General features: G+C 34.8%; 2 protein-coding genes across 35 annotated transcripts in view; both read left to right on the top strand.

Moving 5' to 3' along the window:
• msrb3 (methionine sulfoxide reductase B3) overlaps positions 1-21,691 on the top strand; it is a 113,427-nt gene that overhangs the window by 32,045 nt on the left and 59,691 nt on the right. For 11 of the 34 annotated variants that reach the window (XR_012401499.1, XR_012401491.1, XR_012401504.1 and 8 more), the window contains 2 exons: positions 7,634-7,662; positions 7,781-8,144. The gene's annotated coding sequence lies outside the window, so the exon portion shown is untranslated. Of the gene's footprint in view, positions 1-246; positions 598-7,633; positions 7,663-7,780; positions 8,145-9,971; positions 11,020-21,691 lie in introns of those variants that run through there. The other 23 variants (XR_012401498.1, XR_012401494.1, XR_012401492.1 and 20 more) reach the window with 7 other exon arrangements.
• Positions 20,245-21,691, top strand: part of hmga2 (high mobility group AT-hook 2) — a 42,844-nt gene continuing 41,397 nt past the window's right edge. Inside the window, exon 1 of the mRNA NM_212680.2 lies at positions 20,245-20,813. Coding sequence (NP_997845.1) covers positions 20,697-20,813 — 117 coding nt within the window. The 5' untranslated portion in view covers positions 20,245-20,696. The remainder of the gene's footprint in view (positions 20,814-21,691) is intronic.

Here is a 21,691-nt window from a genome sequence, read left to right as displayed (position 1 = left end):
ATAGTAGATTGGAAAAACGTTGCCTGGTCTGATGGGTCTTGATTTCTGCTGCAACATTTGGCGTCAATAACATGAAAGCATGGACCCATCCTGCCTTGTATCAACGGTTCAGGCTGGTTGTGGGGGTGTAATGGTGTGGGGGTTACTTTCTTGGCACACTTTGGGTCCATTAGTACCAATTGAGCATCCTGTTAACACCACAGCCTAGTATTGTTGCTGACCATGTCCCTCTCTTAATGACCACAGTGTACCCATCTTCTGATGGCAAGTAACCCGCATGTCATAAAGCATGAATGATGTCAGACTGGTTTCTTGAATATGACAATGAGTTCACTGTGCTCAAATGGCCTCCACAGTCACCAGAACTCAATCCAATAGAGCACCTTTGGGATTTGGTGGAACGGGAGATTCGCATCATGGATGTGCAGCCGACAAATCTGCAGCAACTGCTTGATGCTATCTTGTTAAAATGGACGTAAATCTCTGAGGAATATTTCCAGTACCTTCTTGAATCCATGCCACGAAGAATTAAGGCAGTACTGATGGCAAAAGGGGGTCCATTCCGTTACTACTAAGGTGTACCTAATAAAGTGGCCGGTAAGTGTAGAACGATATTTATATAAAAAATTTGATACAGGCTGAATCTCAGTTAATGTAAAATAATATGCATTATAAATTACACAAAATCTAGTCACAGTCCTCAGTACGTTTTTTTTTTTTTTTTTTTTTTTGAGATCAGAAATGTTCCGCTCTCTTTTTAAGGCTCCCTGTCCCGCAGACCAACGCTCCATAAATGTGTCAATGAAAGCAAGTTAATTCAAGAACAGGCCAGAATTGATCAGGGCTGTGTATGAATGATTGTTGAATGTATGTGTGTGAGTGTGTGTTTGTATTTGTGCACAGATGTGTGTGTGTGTCTAAGAGAGAGACGGGGACATCATGCCTCTGAAAATATTTCCTCCGCTGGAAAAACATTTGCCTTCGAGGAAAAACTCACAAAGCTGCGGTTTGCTGCAGCCAATAGAGATTCTGTACTGACCAAAACTTGCTCTATTCATAAACTTTACATGTGTCTCCGCTTGGCCAAAGCCTGTCTTGAGCATAGCTGGGATTTCTGTCGCCATATGACGGAAGAGGAATTTCTTTTACAACTACTGTGTGAAAGTCAAATAAACAGAGACATACTCACCGACTTACCGCCATCGATAACAGTCACTTTTCATGACTTCAGTTTCCAATAGTTCACATTCAGACTTGCTCACTGAAAGGATTTTTTGTCTAATTTAGGCAAGGGAAAAAATATAAGGTTAAAATTATACAAATATAATTCTAATTTTATTTTACAATGTAATGAGAAAAAGAGGGATTTTCTGTTATAACCAGCCTGGGGGGATGATTTCGAAAATGTCGCAAGTTGTGTCGTAACAAACGTAGTTCATTGATTTGGTATTCCCCAAATCCATCGTTCCAACGAACATTGGAAAACTGCGTCACAAACTTCTTTGCTTGACCCTCTATGCTACACCTCTAGAGCTAGTTAGAAAAATTCCAGTTCTATTCCCAGTTATCTCCCCCTATGCCCTATTCATTTAGAACATTCTAACATTTAAACTTGGAATGATAAAAAAAAACATTCAAGTCATCTCTCCTAGGTGTAATTAGCTTTCAAAGCATTTTTAAAGTCCAGTTTTAGCGATCTTCATGTTTACAATTGCGCTTATATAGTGCACTTTGAAAACATTGATGTTATTTTAAACACAGCCGTGGTTCATGACAACAGCTATAGGTGACCTGTTATTTAAAAGTGGAATTTATGTTCAGTCTCCAAAGCTTGAGAAAAACAAAAAACATGTAGCTTACGTTAACTGTTTAAATTTATAGTAGATTATTTATTAAGTATCTGAACTATATATGACATGGGCCTGTTAGTTAGAACATTTCTGCAGTGGTTTGCATGTCAAACTGTAAAAGTAGACTTAAAAATAAACAAAATCCTACTTAATAATAATAATAATAATAATAATAATAATAATAATAAAAATTGTCATCATCGTATATATATTTTTTTTGACTAAAATTCAAGTTAATTGTGTTCAAAAAATATATATTGAAAAAATATATATTTTCAATTTGTTCATATTTGTATGTAATAATAAATAAAATAAAGAAAAAATAAAATAAATAGGCTCCTAATCATTTAAATCTAAAGATGTTTGTGTTGCAGTCGTAATCAAATCGTTCCCATTTTTATTAGTAATCCGTCGAAACGTTCTTAATGTACTTAATGCTGTAAATGTGTAAGAGATGAAGCAGTGACTGCTGTATTCGTGTCTGATGTGCACTGAGAGAGAAAGTGTCAGGACAGATTGATCAGGGCTGGAGTGGGGAATGTGTTCATTTGGCGTCCTCTAAACTGCAGTGAATGGGAGTGTTAGTTGTCCACTTCTCTCATCTGTGCCGGCAGATGGAGCCTTTGGCCTGCCAGCACACACACACACGCACACGCACACACACACACACACACACACACACACACACACACACACACACACACACACACACACACACACACACACACACACATTTACAGCTGCTACACACCTTCAGTCTGTTCATGAAGTTTTGAGTAATCTTTCGTCCTAAAACATTAAATGGTGCTCATTCAAATCATTTAGAAAGTTTGATCGTGTTCATGGAGTGGACTGTATGTTATGTTTAGATTATTATTTTTATTTTAATGCATTCTTTTTCACATTTAAACATTATTGAACACCGCTACGTCTGTTCTCATAAAAATGCTCTGTTGAATTTCTGCTAGGCAACTCCATTAAAAACACACAATGGGCTATGATTGGTGTGTTAGTATGGTGAGCTCCAAATGGGATATTCAGTATAGGGCTCATCCCTAGGCCATAAGTCCCTGTCACTCTGGAGCAGGGGTGTCCAAACTCAGTCCTGGAGGGCCGGTGTCCTGCAAAGTTTAGTTCCAACCCCAATCAGACAAACCCAGGCTAACTAATCAAGCTCATACTAGGATTTCTAAAAACATGCTTGCGGGTGTTTTGAGGCAAGTTGGAGCTAAACTCTGCAGGACATCTGCCCTCCAGGACTGAGTTTGGACACCCCTGCTCTAGAGGATATAAGGGCGTGTTCACACTATGTACAGTTGCCTTGAATCGGGCCGAAGCACACTTGCCCCCCCTCCTGTCACTTGTCCGCACTCACATCACATTCGGCCCTGAGCACGCTTACATCATGGATGATGCGCTGTTCAGTTTAAGAAGCGCTCTCGCTCAGTACTGTGGACATTTCTTTATATCATTATATCGTTTTAATTCGTTTAAGATGCGGTGACACGCAGTCAAATATTTCGCCAAACAGATCAGCCACTTTTGACTCTCATAAACAATCATAAAGTCCTCGCGCCGCAGGAATTAGAAGGTTTGTTAAAGGTGCAGGTGTCGTGCAGTGATGGGTTTACGTCTTTAATAATCTACGACAGTTTGCGTTAATTGAACAGTAAGAGTGATTATTAAATCCATATGAAACAGTCCCTTAAATGTCACACTTCGTCTTCAGTTTCGGGCTCAGGCATACTTTGCACTCACACTACAAGCGTATCACGCCAAAGCCCAAGTGAGCCGTGCTCTGGCACACCTCCTCCATCTGGGTCAGGGCCGGCCATGTGAACCGTGCCTGAGCCCGATTCATAGCACTCACACTTCTCAAACGATCCGGGAAACGGGCCTGGGCATGGTTCGGATAGCATAGTGTGAGTACACCCTAAATCCTTAGAAGGGATTAGGGCATAGGGATCAGGTTTATGCAAATTTTAGGGTTGGTGATGTCACATTTGCACTAAGAAGCTCTTTGTAGTCCCTAACAGCCATTTGTTAGCTTTCAAAAGCTTGTTCTGCATAAGAAAATATCTCCTGTTGCATTCAACTTTGTGTTATAATGTTGCAGATTCACTGTAAAACAAATCCGTAATTTTACGGGGGGTTTTTTCGGCAGCTGTGGCACATGAAAAAAAAAACTTTAAATAAAGAACATTAAATTACATAAATTTACTGTAAAATACGGGTTATTTATTTACAGAAATTTACCAGAAAAGTACATTTAAGGACATTTCTATAATTTATTATTTCACGGTATATTTCCGCAATTCCGCACCCCAGCTGCCGAAAATAAACCGTAAAATTATCTATTTCATTTACAGTGTATTTATGTTCAAACTGCAGCATCACACACTATCTGAGGTCTGAAATATTAAATCATGTTAAATGATCCATTTAATGGATGATTGAATGGACAATATGAAACATGTTTAATTTGGGAAATGTTCAACTGTTTGGTCAACATTTGGTCAAGTTCATTGTGAGAAAACTGACTTATAATTAAAATCTACACACACAGATTTCAGTAGTGGGACAAATTAAACGATTATTATAGAATATTAAAGAGATATCCAAAAACTGAGAGGTCGATGATAGTGTACTTAGTTATAACATTTAATGTTCTCTTAATGTTTGCATAACCAAGAGAAACTGCCTTCAAACATTCTGTAAAACCCAAAAAGTTAAGGAAACTCAAACTATTTGAGGAAACCGATTAGAACAAATCATTTGAGTAAAAAAAACTAATCCTAATGAGTACTGTGAACTTAATTCAAGTGAAGCAATTTGAGAACAGTAAAACCTGATAAATGAAGAGAACTCAAACCAGCTGAGTACTGTAAAACCCAGTAAGTTAAGGCAACTCAAACCGTTTTAGGAAACCGATTGTGACAAATCATTCCAGTTAAAAAAAAACAAATCTATATGAGTACTGTGAACATTTAAGTTGGAGTAATGAGGTATTTATTTATTAGTTTAGAACTGTTTTCAAATGAGTAGAATTAACTTTCAGTCAATTTTGAGTTAACTACACTCATTTCATTTAATAAAGCTGACTGTTGGTTTTTACAGTGAACATTCAGAAATAAGGTCATGTTTTTAGTTGTTGTTACTCTGAGCTAATGTTAGCATCCCTAGCATTTGCTGACTGAAAGCAAGCTAATGTTTCATCATATCATAGTTGAAGTGTTTCTGGTGATGGATTATGTTTTTGTGCTTAAAATGCATTCTTTTCAGTTTCGCAGCTCAGTGTTTTCACTCTGGACTGTTTATTCTTTAACTAGTCAGCTAATTAGTTAATCTTGTGGTGATAGAACAAGGAAGATGAAGAATAAAGTGGTTTTTGTGGTCTTTGTGTTGGTTACTCTTTGACCTTAACAAGGTGTGTAGGTAAGGTCTGTCCGGCAGCTCCGGGTCAAAGGACACTGGAGTTTTTCTGTTCTTACTTTCCTGAACTCGTTCATCACAGGAAGTGAACATGGTGAGATTTTGCACCACTGGATGTTTTAAAGACAAGTTTGCTGATTGTGCATTTTGTCATTTTTGCTGATTGTACATATAAAAAACATTACATTATCAGAGTTTAAGAATTTAGAGAAAGTAAAAATAGTATTTAAAGAAGATTTAGATGATTAGAGTTTTGGAAAGACTGATTGATTAAAACATGGTTAGCTGTGCAGTTTTTTTTTTTTTTTTACTTTACGAATAATTGTAGGAGTATAGACCTCAATCTTTTTTCATTTTAGGGTATTTTTATCTATTTATTAATGTATTTATTTATGTATTTAGATTTGAATTCAGAACTATTAGGCCCCCTGAATTATTAGCCCCCCTGTTTATTTTCTTCCCCAATTACTGTTTATCAGAAATTTACTTGCCATGATGACAATAAATAATATTTGACTAGATATTTTTCAAGACACTTCTATACAGCTTAAAGTGACATTTAATGGCTTAACTAGGTTAATTAGGTTAACTAGGCATGTTAGGGTAATTAGGCAAGTTATTGTATAGCGATGGTTTGTTCTGCAGACTATCGAAAAAAATATAGCTAAAAGGGGCTAATAATTTTGACCTTAAATTAAAAAATAAATTAAAAAATGCTTCTGTTATAGCTAAAAGTAAAACAAATAAGAGTTTCTCTAAAAGAAAAAAAACATTATCAGGCTTACTGTGAACATTTTCTTGCTCTGTTAAACATCATTGGGAAATATTTAAACGAAAAAAAATTAAAAGGGGGGCTAATAATTTTGAGGTTTTACTACAAATTGGTAAAACCTGTTTTGGGTGTCAGCATAATAATGACATTTACATGATCTTTTATTTTGCATGTATATTTACATGAAGCTGATATGAATATAAAGATCTGTTAATGCTTCTGAATTCTTTTTTTCTTAAATAGTACTTTAAAAATATTTTTTCTTGGCCAATATGGTTAGGAACTAAGCTTTCATTTTTGGCGTAATAATCAAGAAACATTGCTGCTATACCATGGCTGCAGCAGGCGCAATGATATAACACAGCTCCTAAAATAGTTGTAAATCTTCTCACAAGCATTTCAATGGTTTCCAAGATTTTCTGGATATTTTCAGATTTTCAGATTTTCAGAAAATGGCAACCTTTCATTTTTCGTCAGTCTTAGTACACGATATAACTTCACAAGTGTCAAACTTTAAATAGTAAAATTATTTATTATAGGATTTTTGGGTTATTAAAGGAATTTTGGTCATTTTTAAGTGAGATGCTAATGGTCCAATCCGATTTAATGATCTATGCTAAGCTAAGCTAAGCTAAATGTACTCCAGCCAGACCTAGAGTTTGTCCGAATGGGTTTAAAAATGGTAAAACTCAACTGCTTAACTCAAGTACAGAGCCTATAGCAAAAAGTGGAGTGTTTCTTTAAATCTAAGATGCCCAAAGTAGGGCCGGCAGGTCAAAGTTGGCCCATTGTAAGCTTTAATTTAGCCCACCATCCCATCTGAGAGGAGAATGAGAATGATGGAGAGTGTTGGGGCGAATTAGACAGAGATCGCCGTTTCTAATTTTAGATAATCTTTTTTTTTTATGTAACCACTTACTAAAAAGCAAACTGAAATAAAAATAGTCCTGGATAGAGGACTATGTAAAAGGCATCAACAAGAAAATCAAGGCAAAAACTAGTGTGATCCTATTATAAATGGGATTGTTTTGTTTTTACTGCAATTTTACTGAATTTTACTGCAATTACTGCAAAAGTTCATTATAAAAATACTGTATTAGTTCACTTAAAGCAATGTTTTCTACTCATTTTTAAATATTATTACATGAATTAGAAAATTACCCATGGCAACTGTATTTACATTCGACCCACTAGTCACACAGTTTGGTTTTTGGCCCTTCATAAGAAAAAGTTTAAATAAAAGTATTATCATTCACTCGTCATGACCACGAAGAGCTCAAAATGTTTATGATGCATGTCCCTAGAGTAGACACAAAGAGCAAGATATGTAGTCTGTAAACCAGCAGAACACACATTTACCTCACAACTTCTTCAATGAAGATCATCTTTTGTAAACATCCACATCTGACCTTCACATATAACTGCTCCAGCCTGTAAGACAACAGACGCTTTATGACACTCTATTAGATTAGCAGATTAAAGCTAAATTTAGATGCAGATGCTAATAAAATGTGCATGCTGTTCGTTCAATGTGTTCATTAATATAACAATAAATTCATTGACTTCTCCTTAATTACAGGACAATCTTCATGGAGCAGTAATATTGAGGTAAGAATTTTACTATAGAATATCCAATATATATAATTGATTTGAGTTGATAAGCTCTGGACTCTTCAGAACGCGATCAGAAGGTTTATTTGTGGATCACTTTGGTTAACGTTCACAGGGCTTGGCTGTGATTAGTTATCAGTGCGGAAGATGAACTGATGGATTGATGTGGGACAGATCACCTTCACCTGCTGAAGTTCTACAGGTCAGTCTATTGTGTGGTGTGTTTGCAGACAAATACAGCTTCTCATGTTAGTGGAGGTGGTCCAGGTCAGGCCCTCGGGGTCCCGGGAACAGCGGGACTGCGTTACGGCTCATCCCACCTGTTGCCTGAATTGGTAATATATCAAGTCATTTGTTAAAAAGGATAGGTCACCCACAACTAAGCACTCTCACTATGTTAACTCATTTAACTTCTATTTGAGTAATACTGTCAAGCTCCAGACTCTATTCAATCTTTAATTTTTAAGAGTGTATTTGTAAAAAAAAAAAAAAAATATATATATATATATATATATATATATATATATATATATATATATATATATATATATATACACATACATATATATATATATATATATATATATATACATACATATATATATATATATATATATATATATATATATATATATATATATATATATATATATATATATATATATATATATATATATATATATATATATATATATATATATATTAGTGCATGCATTGGAGTAACAGCTTTTGTTCATTTTTTTTATACAGTGGATTATTTTAAATGTTTTCTTTGTTAAAATATTATCTGAAGATATAGTTCACTTAAATTCTGCCATTATTTACTCATCTTTCACTTGTTCCAATCCTGCTTGAGTTTCTTTTTTCTGTTGAACCCGATGGAAGATAAGTGAGGAATAATTGAAAAACTTCTATAATATATATATTTTTATACTACGGATGTCAAACATTCTTTAGAGTTTCTTCTTTTGTTTTAAACTGAAGAAAGAAAAGAGAATCATTTGTGTGTGAGTAAATGATGAGGTAATATTAATTTAATAATGACCTATTACTTTTAGACTGGTTGCATCAAAAAGGGGGACTCGTCATTGAAGAATTCAATGACAACACATACACTATTACACAATTACACTTCATTAAACACATAAACATCACCTACATGCTATAAAACTGCAAGTTAGCTATGTTTATATATAATAACTTATATTTGATTGTAACTTTAACCTAATTTCCTTGTAGTGCAGTAATGTGCACCTTTTGTAAAGCTGCTTTGTAACAACAATTATTGTAAAAAGCACTATACAAAGGCATTTGAATTGAATACGTTTATTCTGGAAACTAAAACCAAACTTAAGTTCAGATTTTTTTGAGGGAAATCAGCTTGATTTATAACTGTGACAAAGTGAAAATAAAGTGAGATTTTGAAATGACAGAAAAACACAAACCCTGGTAAATACTACACACTAAATGAAACATAAACGGCTCGCGATTTGAATGAACTTGCAAATCAGCCAGCAGAGTTTCAGTAACAGACTTTTATTGGTCATTTTTATCAATTGCATGACTTACAAACCTGTTTCATGCCAGTAATCTGGTTAACTCTATAAAGCAGTGAAGTATTGCATGTGTGTGTGTTGAAGAGCCGCTGAGCTAACAGCTGACAGGCCGTGGAAACATACACACCCACAGAAGGTTTTTCTTTTGCGCTTGAACCAAATCTGACAGATTATAACAGCTTTAACATGCATTTTTCAAAGTTGTGTGTCAACACTCGGAAATCCACTCAAAAAGCTACTGAGATGCATTTTCGGAGCGCAAATTACCTATTGTAAACACTGTAAACGGAAGTTTTAAACATTTTACCGGAAGATGCTGGTCGTTATGACGCCCTCCATGCAGCTGCCAAGAAAAAGGTCTATAGTGCAATTCTTTGTGTGCTTAATGCAGGCTTAATGTAGGAGACACAATCGTTTCCTCTCCATATGCACCAGACACTTTCTCATAAGCAACATATGCTTACTTTTCATTGTGTGCTTACTACCCTTTGGTTATGTTAGAATCTGTTTTCTGACTTCACATTTTTTGATTGCAAAGCCATGACACCAAATAATCATGCTTGCTTGATTGTTGTTGGTTTTCAATATGCACCGGACACCTTCTCAAAAGCAACATATGCTTATTTGGAAAACCATGCTCCACACAGCTCGACAAACCAGCTATAGGACAGTCTTTCTCCTCTGTGATGCTTGGGGGGAAAAATCTAGTCTAACACAGACTTGTTTGCATTTATACATTGCTTCTCGCAGATGATGTTGTTGTCCTACTGACACACAAGTGTTGTCCTGGATCAACAGCTTCTGTTCACCCAGTGAGCCCTCAATGTACCTGTTTCCCAAACCAGAGCTTGAGTTCACAGAGGTCCATTTCCATATACACTCTTCCCTCCTCCATCTGACTGCATTAGGAATCTGAGAGCGGGTCTATGAATAGAGCAGCGGACCTTGCCGTTCACAGGGGACTCGGCTTCAGGTTTTTTTTGTGTGTGTGTCTCTCAGGGTGGCCTGGATATGACCAGACGTCTGTGTCACTTTCAAAGAGACAGAGCAAGATCATCATTTGTCTTTATGGCCCCTCGTCACCCTTTAACCCCTTCCACAGGGTGACTGACCCTAGATAGTACACTTCTGAGTGAGCAAACAGGAGGTTTGGCTGTCTGATTAGTAGATGATTGTGTTAGATGTTAAGTACTCTTTGTGTGTAAATAAAATAAAGTAAGAAATATTATGTATAGACATCATAGAGCATAATAACGCTCCTCAAAGAGCTCGTTTAAATTCATATTTCTAATAATTCAATTCAATTCAAGTTTATTTGTATAATTATTGTTTCAAAGAAGCTTTACAAAAGCAAATTTGGAAAAATTAAGGTTATTAGTTACCATAAATTTCTTAGTTACTGATAACGTTAGCTAATTAACTAGTAACTTATAACTTTTAACAAAGTAATAAGATGCTTTAAAATAATATATTAGAGCATGAACACTATATTAGTCAGTACCAAAGCTGCCCAAACTAGAACTAGTTTAACAAAGAAAATTAAGATCACAGTCCAGAGGTAAGTCGAGTACACTCAAATTAATATGTTAAGGCAGGGATGTCACACTCAATTCCTGGAGGGCCGCAGCCCTGCATAGTTTAGTTCCAACCCTGCTCCAACACACTTACCTGTAGGTTTCAAACAAGCCTGAATGACTCAATTTGATCAGGTGTGTTAAATTAGGGTTTTTGCTAAACTGTGCAGGGCTGTGACCCTCCAGGAATTGAGTGTGACATCCCTGTGTTAGGGGGAAATATTAAATAAAATGTAAAAAAAAAAAAAAAAAAGGAAAAATTAAGAGAAACAAAACAAATCATGTATTATGCTTCTATTGCTGGTAAAGATGTTGACCAAACTCTCATTTGATGTGACAAAACTCTTATTTTAATGAGATATAATTGTTTATGGTACAGTATTGTTTAAATGCACTAAAATTATTGGCTATATTAACTGAGAAATGGATAAAAATATTCATTTGAAAAATGCGGTGTACTTATTTATGCAAAGCATTGTGTTAATATAAAGGTTTAGTTATTTAAAGAGCCCCTATTATACATTTAAAAAAGGTCATATTTTAGTTTTGGGGGTGTCCAACAACAGGCTGATATGCATGCAAGGTCAAAAAACAATTTCATTGTCTTAAATATGCATTTATTTTTAACTAATTATCCCAGTGACCCCCACATGAATCATTCAGTGATTCATTTGTTCCCAAACCCCTCCTTAGCGCAAAGCTAATCTACACTAATTGGACCGATGACCCAGTCTGTTGATATTTGTCGACTGCATTCAGCACGAGACAGAAAGAACTGGCCACCGCGGCTACAGTATGAAGTACCAGAAAGTATGTGAGAGCCCAATGCAGGAATGCAATAAAGCAATGTAGTTAAACACAAGCATATTACTCTACTCCTAAACCTAACCCCAAGTAATAACGACACACATTCAGTATTAATCCACACAGTGGCAAAAGTTGAACTATTTTGAAAATTGACCACGCTGCGCGTGTAAGGAACAGCTGATGGTGGCCATAGCAACAAACAGGAGAGGATTGCCAGCTCAGAAATGCATTTAAATTGGTAAAGGAAGAAGCACGCGTCACGATTTTAACATAGTTTTGGACACGACATGTGAACAGTCCCATACAGATTTAACCTGAGAGATTCAGTACAAGCACTGATCTATAATGGATATGTGATTACAAGCCGCGTTGGGCCATTACAACTTATAACACACAATTAAACATATATTTTGCAAACTACACAAAATGAGGCAACAATTTTAATGACACTTAAATGTTATGATTCGGAGGAAGAAGAAACTGGTCCATTTGAACTATAAAAGTTATTGACAAAGTCCCTGTCAAAGTCTGACAAAGTCCCATAGTCTCTGCTGCTCCTTCAATAGCAAACGGTCAGCGAATCCCGCGCTGCAGCGTAGGTTATTGTATTAAAAACAGAGAAATGTCAGGAACAAACATAGCATAGCTTGGCTATACTGTGGGATTGTTGTGAAAATTAACTTTAACCATTTATTCCCCCGCAGCTGAATCATCATCTTCGCTTCATGATCAGTCCCGTGATCCCCTGCTTACTGTTAGTGTCTGAAGTGAAAGCGCGTTTACATTTTACCGGAACTGGAACTATTTGGTGATGTACCGTGTTGACAATCTAAAGATCCGAACCCAACTCGATTAATTTATTCGACTCTGTGTCAACTATTTCCCTAAGAAACAGTAGTTTTAAACACGATGCATTTTCAGATTTAAACCTCAGCTGGATGTTTTCATCCACTTAGAGCTGTGTTACACACTGCATAGAAGCTCATTTTAAAAACCCCATAATAGGGGCTCTTTAAAAAAAGCATAAAAGACATACAGCCACATATGACTGTGTTTTTGCGTGTTTATTGTCAAGCGAAAAATGCATTTAAAATGATATCAATAAATAAATATTCACAGTTCCTAAAATATATAAACAAAAAGGACATATTATTTGAATTAGTTGGCTAGAAAAGTAGCTAAAGTAACAATCAAGTCAGAATAAGAGTTAATTAAAATTATACAGGAATATTTACTATAAAAGCTATTAATAAAAACTACAAAAGCATCTCTGTGATGCTAACAGTTTATAATAATTGTGAAGAACTGACTATATGGGTTTAGTTTAAAAAATAAATATAAATAATGATGTATTTGTTTTTTTTTAAAAAAGTGCATATACAGTATAAATTAATAAAAACATCTATATAGAATAATAAAAAATTAGATTACAGTAAATTACATCATTTTTATTCAATATTTTATATATGTAAAAATTGTCCAAACCAATTCATTTATATTCTGTAATATTCTGTGTTCACACATAAAAAAAAACAGTAAACCCTACATGTCTCAGATGAGCACTGAATAGTTTTGCTTTAGTTTCTTCAGCTCAGAGACTGGAGTGAGGAGGGAAATCCGCTTGATATGTGGTTTTCATGAATGTGTGGCATATGTGGGGCCGCTTTGAGTCTTTCTGGGGGTGAAATGGTTAAACTGACATAGGGTGGCAGAGGGGCTGTGGTTGGTCTCTCCACTCTTTTTAGAGTGCAGCGGTGGACGAGTTCTCCCACAATCTGCCCAGAGAGAGAAAGAGAGAGAGAAAAAAAAGGAAATCTGTGTCCGACCCAAAGAATGTCCTTTGAAATGCACATGCTCCTGCTTTTTTACACCCTACGAGTTTCCTTCACATTTCTGGCCTGCATTCTTGCCATTTAGCCATTGCTTTTAATAGTGGAAAACACATTGCGTCTTAAAAGCAATTTAAATTCATGCACCTATAAGTTTTGAGATTTTGTAGTCTTTTTTCCCCCAGTGCTTTAAGTATAATAAAAAGAAAACATTAAATCAAATTCACCTTTAAGTGTTTTTATCAGACTTTGTCTCTGTAGATTTTAGTTGTGATGCTTGAATATGAAAGCAGTTCTGTATGCATGCATAAATTGCCTGATTTATGGGTGGTTTCATTCTACAAATTGATTGTAATTCTGACTGTTGGCAGTTGTTGGAAGAGTGATGATTGTCAAAATATCCTTGCAAAAAATAACTTTAAATAAAAAAAAAAATGAAAATTAGACAGGAATTATAAACCTGCAAATTCATTGTTTAGATTTTAATTAAACTTTAAATAAAATTAATTAAAATTAAGCAAGAATTATAAACCTAACCAGATTCATTGTTTAGATTTTAATTAAACTTTAAATAAAATTTATTAAAATTAAGCAAGAATTATAAACCTAACCAGATTCATTGTTTAGATTTTAATTAATCTTTAAATAAAATTTATTAAAATTAAGCAAGAATTATAAACCTAACCAGATTCATTGTTTAGATTTTAATTAAACTTTAAATCAAATTTATTAAAATTAAGCAAGAATTATAAACCTAACCAGATTCAATGTTTAGATTTAAACATTTTTTAACTTGAAATGATTGTAAATTGGCACATATTTAACCAAACAATTATTAATTCGCATATTTAAAATGAAAACTGGTAACAGTTTACAATAGGGTTATATTTGTTAATGTTAATGCATTTACTAACATGAATAAACAATAAGCAACACATTTATTACATTATTTGTTCCTGTTAGTTAACATTAGTTAATGAATATAGTCATTCATTGCTGGTTAGTTAACTCAGTGCATTAACTAATGTTAATAAGCATTAACATTAATTAACAATAATAAGCATGTACACTTATTAGTTCATTATTAGTTTATGTTAGTAAATACATTAACAATCATTAACTAATGAAAGCTTGTGGTAAAGTGTGACCCGAAACATTGAAGTGTAAGTAAATGATGAGGTCATTTGAGGAAAACCAAACTTAAGTTCAGATTATTGATGGCAAAGTTAAAAACCCATCTAATCAATAATGCACTTAATACCATAAAAACCCATAATTTTTTTTTATTATAGGGATTTTTAGCTATTCAAATGTATTCGACCACACAAGGCCATTTACACTACGAAAGCAACCCAATCATCTCTAAAACTGGTCATTAACTAATGTTAATAAGCATGACTGTGTTTTAATAATGCATTAGTAAATGTTAAACTATGAATAATAAATGCTGTACACGCATTGTTCATTAGTTAGTAAATACATTAACTATCATTAACTAATGAAAGCTTAAGGCAGCGTGTGACCCGAAAACCTGTAATACATATATAAAAATATTAGCATTTTTTTGTACTTTTTTTATTTCTCTATTTTTAAAGGAAGAAACAGGAAAAAAATACAAATAATAGATAAAAAAAATAACAATAACACATAGGAACTTAAATGAACAGTTGACTGGTCACATATTTCCTTACAGGTCACAACAAATACATATAGAAATCAGATTGCACTGTGTAAAGGCATAGGTACAATCCATTTCTCCCAATTTTGCAGGTATTTGTTCCTTTGTAGCTTAAAAGAAAAAGTCATCCTCTCCATATTTTGAACATTGGATATGATATCCAACCATTCAGATTTTGTAGGGGGTTCTAGTTGTAGTCACTTTCGAGTCGCAGTCCATTCTTAATGTAATCAGTCAACTGGCAAAATATGATCACATTTTTTCCCCATTCACCTGCAGTGTGATTAAACATGAGGCACACGCTTTTGTCTGGATTTTTAAATGCATATATGCACATACAACTTTTCATTCATCAACCCAATGCAAAAAAAAAAAAAAGTCTTGCAAAGGAAAGACTTAAATGCACATGTATAGAATTGTTTTGCACATCATGCACTGAGCTCATCATGAGCATGTTCTGACAGAAGCCTGGAGCTGGCCATAATCGATCGGGGCAGTTTTTTGGGTAGTAATTTGTGGCTGGTCTATTGATCGTATTGGTTTCATTGGCTGGCCCTGCTGACGCCGCTGTGTCTGCGGGGGAGTGTCTCACATTCCTCCTCTCCACCTTCTTTGGGGGTCTGAGAGCTGTTTTTTATGAATGAACTGAATACCAACTACAAATTAACCAGGCTCTTTCACAGGGAAAGCGCTCCTTCTGCTGCCGCTTCTGAAAACACTCAATGCCTGAAGAGGCGCAGAAATAAGCATCCAGATGTGGACATTTTAGAGACATGCACTGAATAATGAAGCAGATACAAAAAAAAAATGCACAATTATCTAATAAGTATCTAATCTAATAAGTATTTTGCAGTTACACATCAGTGTTTTTTCCTAAGTGCTGATTGATTTTTCTATTTGTACTGGAATTTCAGATTTTTTTTACATTTATTATACATTTTTGTATTACAATTTTGATATATTCATACAAATTTACCCTAAAGAGAGTGTACCCTCATAAATAAAAGAAGAAAATATAAATATTCATTTATTCATTTTTTTTCTTTTTGGCTTAGTTCCTTTATTAATCAGGAGTTGCTACAGTGGAATGAACCGTCAACTTATCCCTTCCCTGCCGCCTGAAAATATATTTTTCATTTATTTTATTTTTTCCCCACAAAATTCTGAACAAAATTAAAAATTTTTACTTTTCATGATATTTTTTCAATGATTTTTTATCCAATATGCAATTACAATCTGTTTATTTAATTTTAAGACCCATCTTAATAGTAATAATTTACCCTTTTCTTTTACAAAGTTGTTGAACTCCTCAATGTTTATGGAATATTTTCAAGATTTTGCTAAAGAAGTTTTAATTTGCTATATGCCAGGTTGCCCCTCTTGTTTTTGAGTTAAAAATTGTGTATTTTAAGCAAAAATGGCACGTTGTGTATTTTATTTGCTTTTCCTTCTGTTCAGTAAATCAGGCGTTTAATTAATTTTCCCCATTTGCAAATGGTTGTTTACTCATAAAGATACAGATGCAGTTATTGATGTTTTTAAATACATTTGTTGCACAGCTACATTGTAAAGAATATTTTCAATCTTATTTATTATTATTTGCAATATGCAGGCTTACTTTAAACCAGGGGTTCCCAAACTTTTTCTTATGAAGGGCCAAAAAGCAAACTTGATTTAGGGTGATGGGCCGAAGGTAAACACACCAAACTGTATTACGTTAAAGTTGCCATGGGTAATTATCTTATTTATATAATAATCTAAAAAAACAACAACTTGAAAACATTACTTTATATTAAATAATAAAGTTATTTTTGACATTTTATAGCAAACTTATTATATTAAAAACAAAAACAATCCAATTTATGACAGAATAGAATTCAGTGGAGAACATGTTATTCCTCGCCTTTCTGCAGTGTCTTCTGTCCGTCGTGTGTATTTACATTTTAGAAAATCAGATTCATTTATGGATACATTAATTGAAACATTTAATTAAACAATCAAGCAAACAAAAAGAAAGGGGTCACACTTTATTTTGATCATCTGTTTGTTAAATTGTTACATTGCATCTTTCTGCCAACTAATTCTCATTAGATTATAAGTAGACTGTTAGGGTTAATGTTAGTTCAAGTTGACATGTACTTGCAAAGTTTCTTACAGTCAGTTAAATGTCTGCTGAAGCAGTGTCAACAGATACTAAGCAGAGAGTCTACTAATACTCAACTGGACCATCAAAATAAAGTGATACCAAAGAAGGTTATGTGAAATTAGAATCTCTGTTAAAGGCATTTATCCCAATCCTCCCCATCCGTCCCTTCTCTGATGGGATGGTGGGCCAAATCAAAGGTTACAATGAGCCAACATTGGCCTGTAGGCCCTAGTTTGGGCATCTTTGCTTTAAAGCTTCTAGTAATTTTCTCCTTTTTGCTATTCGCTTAGCCACTTTTAAACTAAAAATATAAATAAATAAAAAATAAATATCACAGTTTTCACAGAATAACTTCCAGCCCAAAACAAAGCATCATGTCGTTGGCCCAGGAAACATCCACTCACTATATCTTGGTGCACTTTTTTTAAAATTTCCTTTCCTTTTTTCCATTTTTGCTGTGCTTTGTGTGGCTCTTGGAGTTGAAGATCCTCCAGCTCTTGGTTGTAAAGCTCATCTCTGCCACGGTTGTATTCATCTGGAGAGGCAGCGTTTGTGGAGCAGCTCGGTCAGATCGTGGGAAAGGCCCTCCACGTAAAGCACTTTCTTCTTTGTCACTGTTGTTCTTGTGTAATTGATCTCACTCCACGTCGATGGGCTGAAGACTTCAAACACACGCGGCTGCTGGAGGTCGATCTGCTGCTGCCGCTGCTGCTCACGGCCCTCAGGGACAAAAAACAACTGCTTCCTTTTCTCTTACAATGCACTTCTGATCAGTCTGGCGAACTCAATAGAGGATATTTTAGTTGTGCCAAGTCAAATAAGTGAGACTTGACGTACAATTGGTGGAAATGCCAAATTATGAAATTAGGCTGTAATTAAATAATAATTTAGGTCTTCAGAAATAATTTACAAACATCATTTTATTTGAATAGTTTGAATAACGTTAACAAGGAAAATGGCACTACAATATATTTTTTGTTAAGTAATAATCATTAAAATTAGTCAAACTACTTGAGTTGTTTTTTTATTGTGAATCAGAATTGTAAAGCACCACTAGTGTAATCCATTTACCTAATATGAAAAGCCAGATCTATCTGGAAATCAATTGTATTTTTGGTATTGGTGAATAAATGGTGAAATTATATAATATCTTATGATTTCAACCATCCCCATCCAATGATGATTATTGTGAAAAGTGCTTGACTTAAACCTGAATTGATTTTAATTAATTGAATTAAATACTAAAATGTCAGATATTTAAAATAAGGCGTGCCCTTTAACCCCGCCCCTAAACCTATCCCTCTGCCTTGACAAATCGCACTTAACTCTATGAATGAGATTGTGAAAATTCATACAAATTAGCCACTAAATCAAAAAGTTGTGAATTGTTTAATATTAACTATTTTGTTTTGTAATTAACACAGATATACAGCATGAAAAGTGTTGTCCATTTCCCATCTGTTATAGTTACTGTATAGTAATTTCCAAAAACATGACAAGTGTTGCCATTTTAAATCTGTAACCATTTTTTCCAGCCTGATCTCACAAGCAAACGTAACTATTTCATGTTTTGCCAGTTTAGTGACGAATTCGCACAAATTCAGTCTGTAAGATTTTTAAAAGGAGGCGTGGCACCCAACCCCATCCCTAAACCAAACCATCATTGGGGATAAGCAAATCATACTAAATTGTACGAATGAGATCGTACGATTTCATATGAATTAGACACTAAATGGAAAAAGTTGTGAATTGCATTGAGAAAGCCATGTTTTTTTTCCCAAAAAGAACGAAAACATAACGTGTATCAAGTGTTGACCATTTTATAATTGTTATATAATTTTTCTTCTATAATAAATGAAAACGCACAAAGTGTGACAAAGTCACAAAGTCGAATGCGTATTTAAGCATTTATGTGGATAGATGACATACAAAGTTAATGCAAATGTGTGAATAGAGGCGAAATTACGCAAAATGTGCAAGGTGTTTGCCATTTAATTTTCCCCTATCGCACATTCTGTGCGAGTTAAAAAAATAAACTGGAACAGAAAATTTAGATATGCAAAAAACATCCCGCAAGCCTGACTGATGCGATGCTTCGTGTCTGGTGTGAACCAAGCATATTCGCACCTATAATACTGTTTCTGTTTTGTGTGGCAATTTGTAGCAACTGTCATTTGAACGTTTTTTAGGAAAAAAACAAAAACAAAAAAAAAGACAATTGTTGCTCCTTTCCCAACCCTTATATTATTGATTTGTTTAATGAGTGAAAACATACAGCTGGAAAATTTCTCAACCATAAAGTTATATATATATATATATCCTTTAAAAAAATGTGGCCTTAGTGAATTTATTAATAATTCTATGTGTGATTTTTTTTACTATTAGGGTAATTCAAGTGTATTGCAAAATACTAAAAAGTGTTGAAATGTGAAATGATCTCATTGTGCGGCAAAGGCAATAGGTTTTTTTAATCTTAAATATTTGTTTCGGAAAAAGTAAAGCTACTCTTAAAAGGTATATCTAAAGCAAACTATATGAATAGGTATGGGATATGAGAATCGCAAGCACATGCAAGTTTACATATTGCTTCGATTTTTTTAAACAAACAAACAAACAAACAAACAAACAAACAAACAAACAAACAAACAAACAATCAAACAAAAAACAAAACAAAACAAATAAACAATCTAGGAAGCAGTGCTGCTATGTCTTTAAACGTGCTGGAGTGAAGCCAGTAACATGAATGGTGCTGGACACGTGAGTTTGTCTCGATGTGGTCTCTCCTCTTAGTATTTCTCATGTTTTCTCTGGCAGTTGTCCAATTCTTTTCTCTCTCTCTCTTTTTGCGCCTCTCGTGCCCCCTCCTTCCTCGTGTTATCCACCCACGGGAAAAGTGATTTTCGCCTCTCTCTCTCTCTCTCTCTCTCGTTTTTTTTTTTTTTTAAATGTATATACCTCATCCTTATCCCCAGTCTGTGGACTTATTTCCGTGTGGGAAGCAGGGATGCATTTAAAATGCCCCCATTTTTTGTTTTACTCAAACCAATCCGCGTAAAGTCTTTCCCCGCAATTTCTTGAATCCGCAGTAGCGTGGAGATCAGTCCGTGCACTGTCACACTGCGAATGTCTCGTTCAAATTGCAATCGATCACCGGGCTTATTTTATTCCTAAAGCCACCCCCACTTAATTCTACACAGGAGACTTTCCCCTCTGTGTGTGTGTGTTGTGAGCCAAATTCTCCAAACCAAGACGCAGCACGTGCTTCTCACAAACACACAACGCGCTTTAATTTATATTTTGCATGAGCGCACCGGGTTTGAACGCTTTGTTTTGCTGAGCGCGGGACACTGACCGACTGACTGACCGATCGGCCGAGAGCTCGTGCTGCGGGAACTGAAGGTGCGCGAGACTCTGTTTGGATCTCATTCACACACACACAGGATGAGCGCGCGCGGAGAGGAAGCCGCCGGCGAGGCTTCAGGATCGCAGGAGCAGCCCGAGCCTGCGCTGGCTGAGCCAAAGAAGAGGGGACCCGGCAGACCCAGAAAGCCGCAACAGGTCAGTGTGCGACTCCTTTACCTTTGCTAAATTTAGAAAGGACGCGTTTAAACGTGCTTGTAAACATTTTTAGTGTAAGCATGTTACTTTTTGCGCACTTGTTTACGCACTGCTTAAAAGCGGAACTGGCTGCAGGTGTTAAAGTAAATATGGACATTTTTTAAACTTAGTTTACACAGCTGAACACCAGGATAGTAGACCAGCATAGTAACTAAGTGTTGTTTAGGATGTTTTTATTTTTCGGCAGAATCAATATAACCAATTTGGGATGTTTTTAATTAGCTCCGTTAATTAGATTTAGTAAATCTTTATCCCCTATTAAATGCTGTGCATTGTGTTACACAAAATAAGGTATTGCATACCTTTGCACTTTTGCACACCATGTACTTTAGTACACGTTTATCTGTGTAATTCACACATAACAACCATTTTATAAAGAGAAAATCAACATCATGAGTTTAGTTTTAGTTTTTTCCTTTAATAAAAAGTCCTTACGTTATCTTTTTTTATTTCAGCACTTACATTTTGTTTATTAAAGTGCATATTTCTAATTAATGTAGATGGATTGTAAAATATTTTTAATTAATTAATGCAAGACTCACTGCTGTCACTGCTTGAAATGTCAACTACATAATGTTATGTCAAAAAAGTTTATTCTACTCAATTCAAACATGGTGTTTTTAGACAAAAGAATCTGTGCTTTGCTGTGTGCATTTAAAGTTTCTCTCTGTCGCAGTCTGAATGTATAGCCTGTACAAGTATTAGGCTTATTGTACGAGTAGCACTTGTTTGCATTTGTACAGGAAGCCCTTTTTTTCCTATAGCAGATAGCATTCCAAAATTACACGCTTGCCATCTGTTGATCACAACGCTCTATT

This window comes from Danio rerio, chromosome 4, assembly GCF_049306965.1.
Source record: "Danio rerio strain Tuebingen ecotype United States chromosome 4, GRCz12tu, whole genome shotgun sequence".
Classification (NCBI taxonomy): Eukaryota; Metazoa; Chordata; class Actinopteri; order Cypriniformes; family Danionidae; genus Danio; species Danio rerio.
Note: the sequence above shows the minus strand (reverse complement) of the source record. Positions and strands in the feature narration are given on the sequence as shown.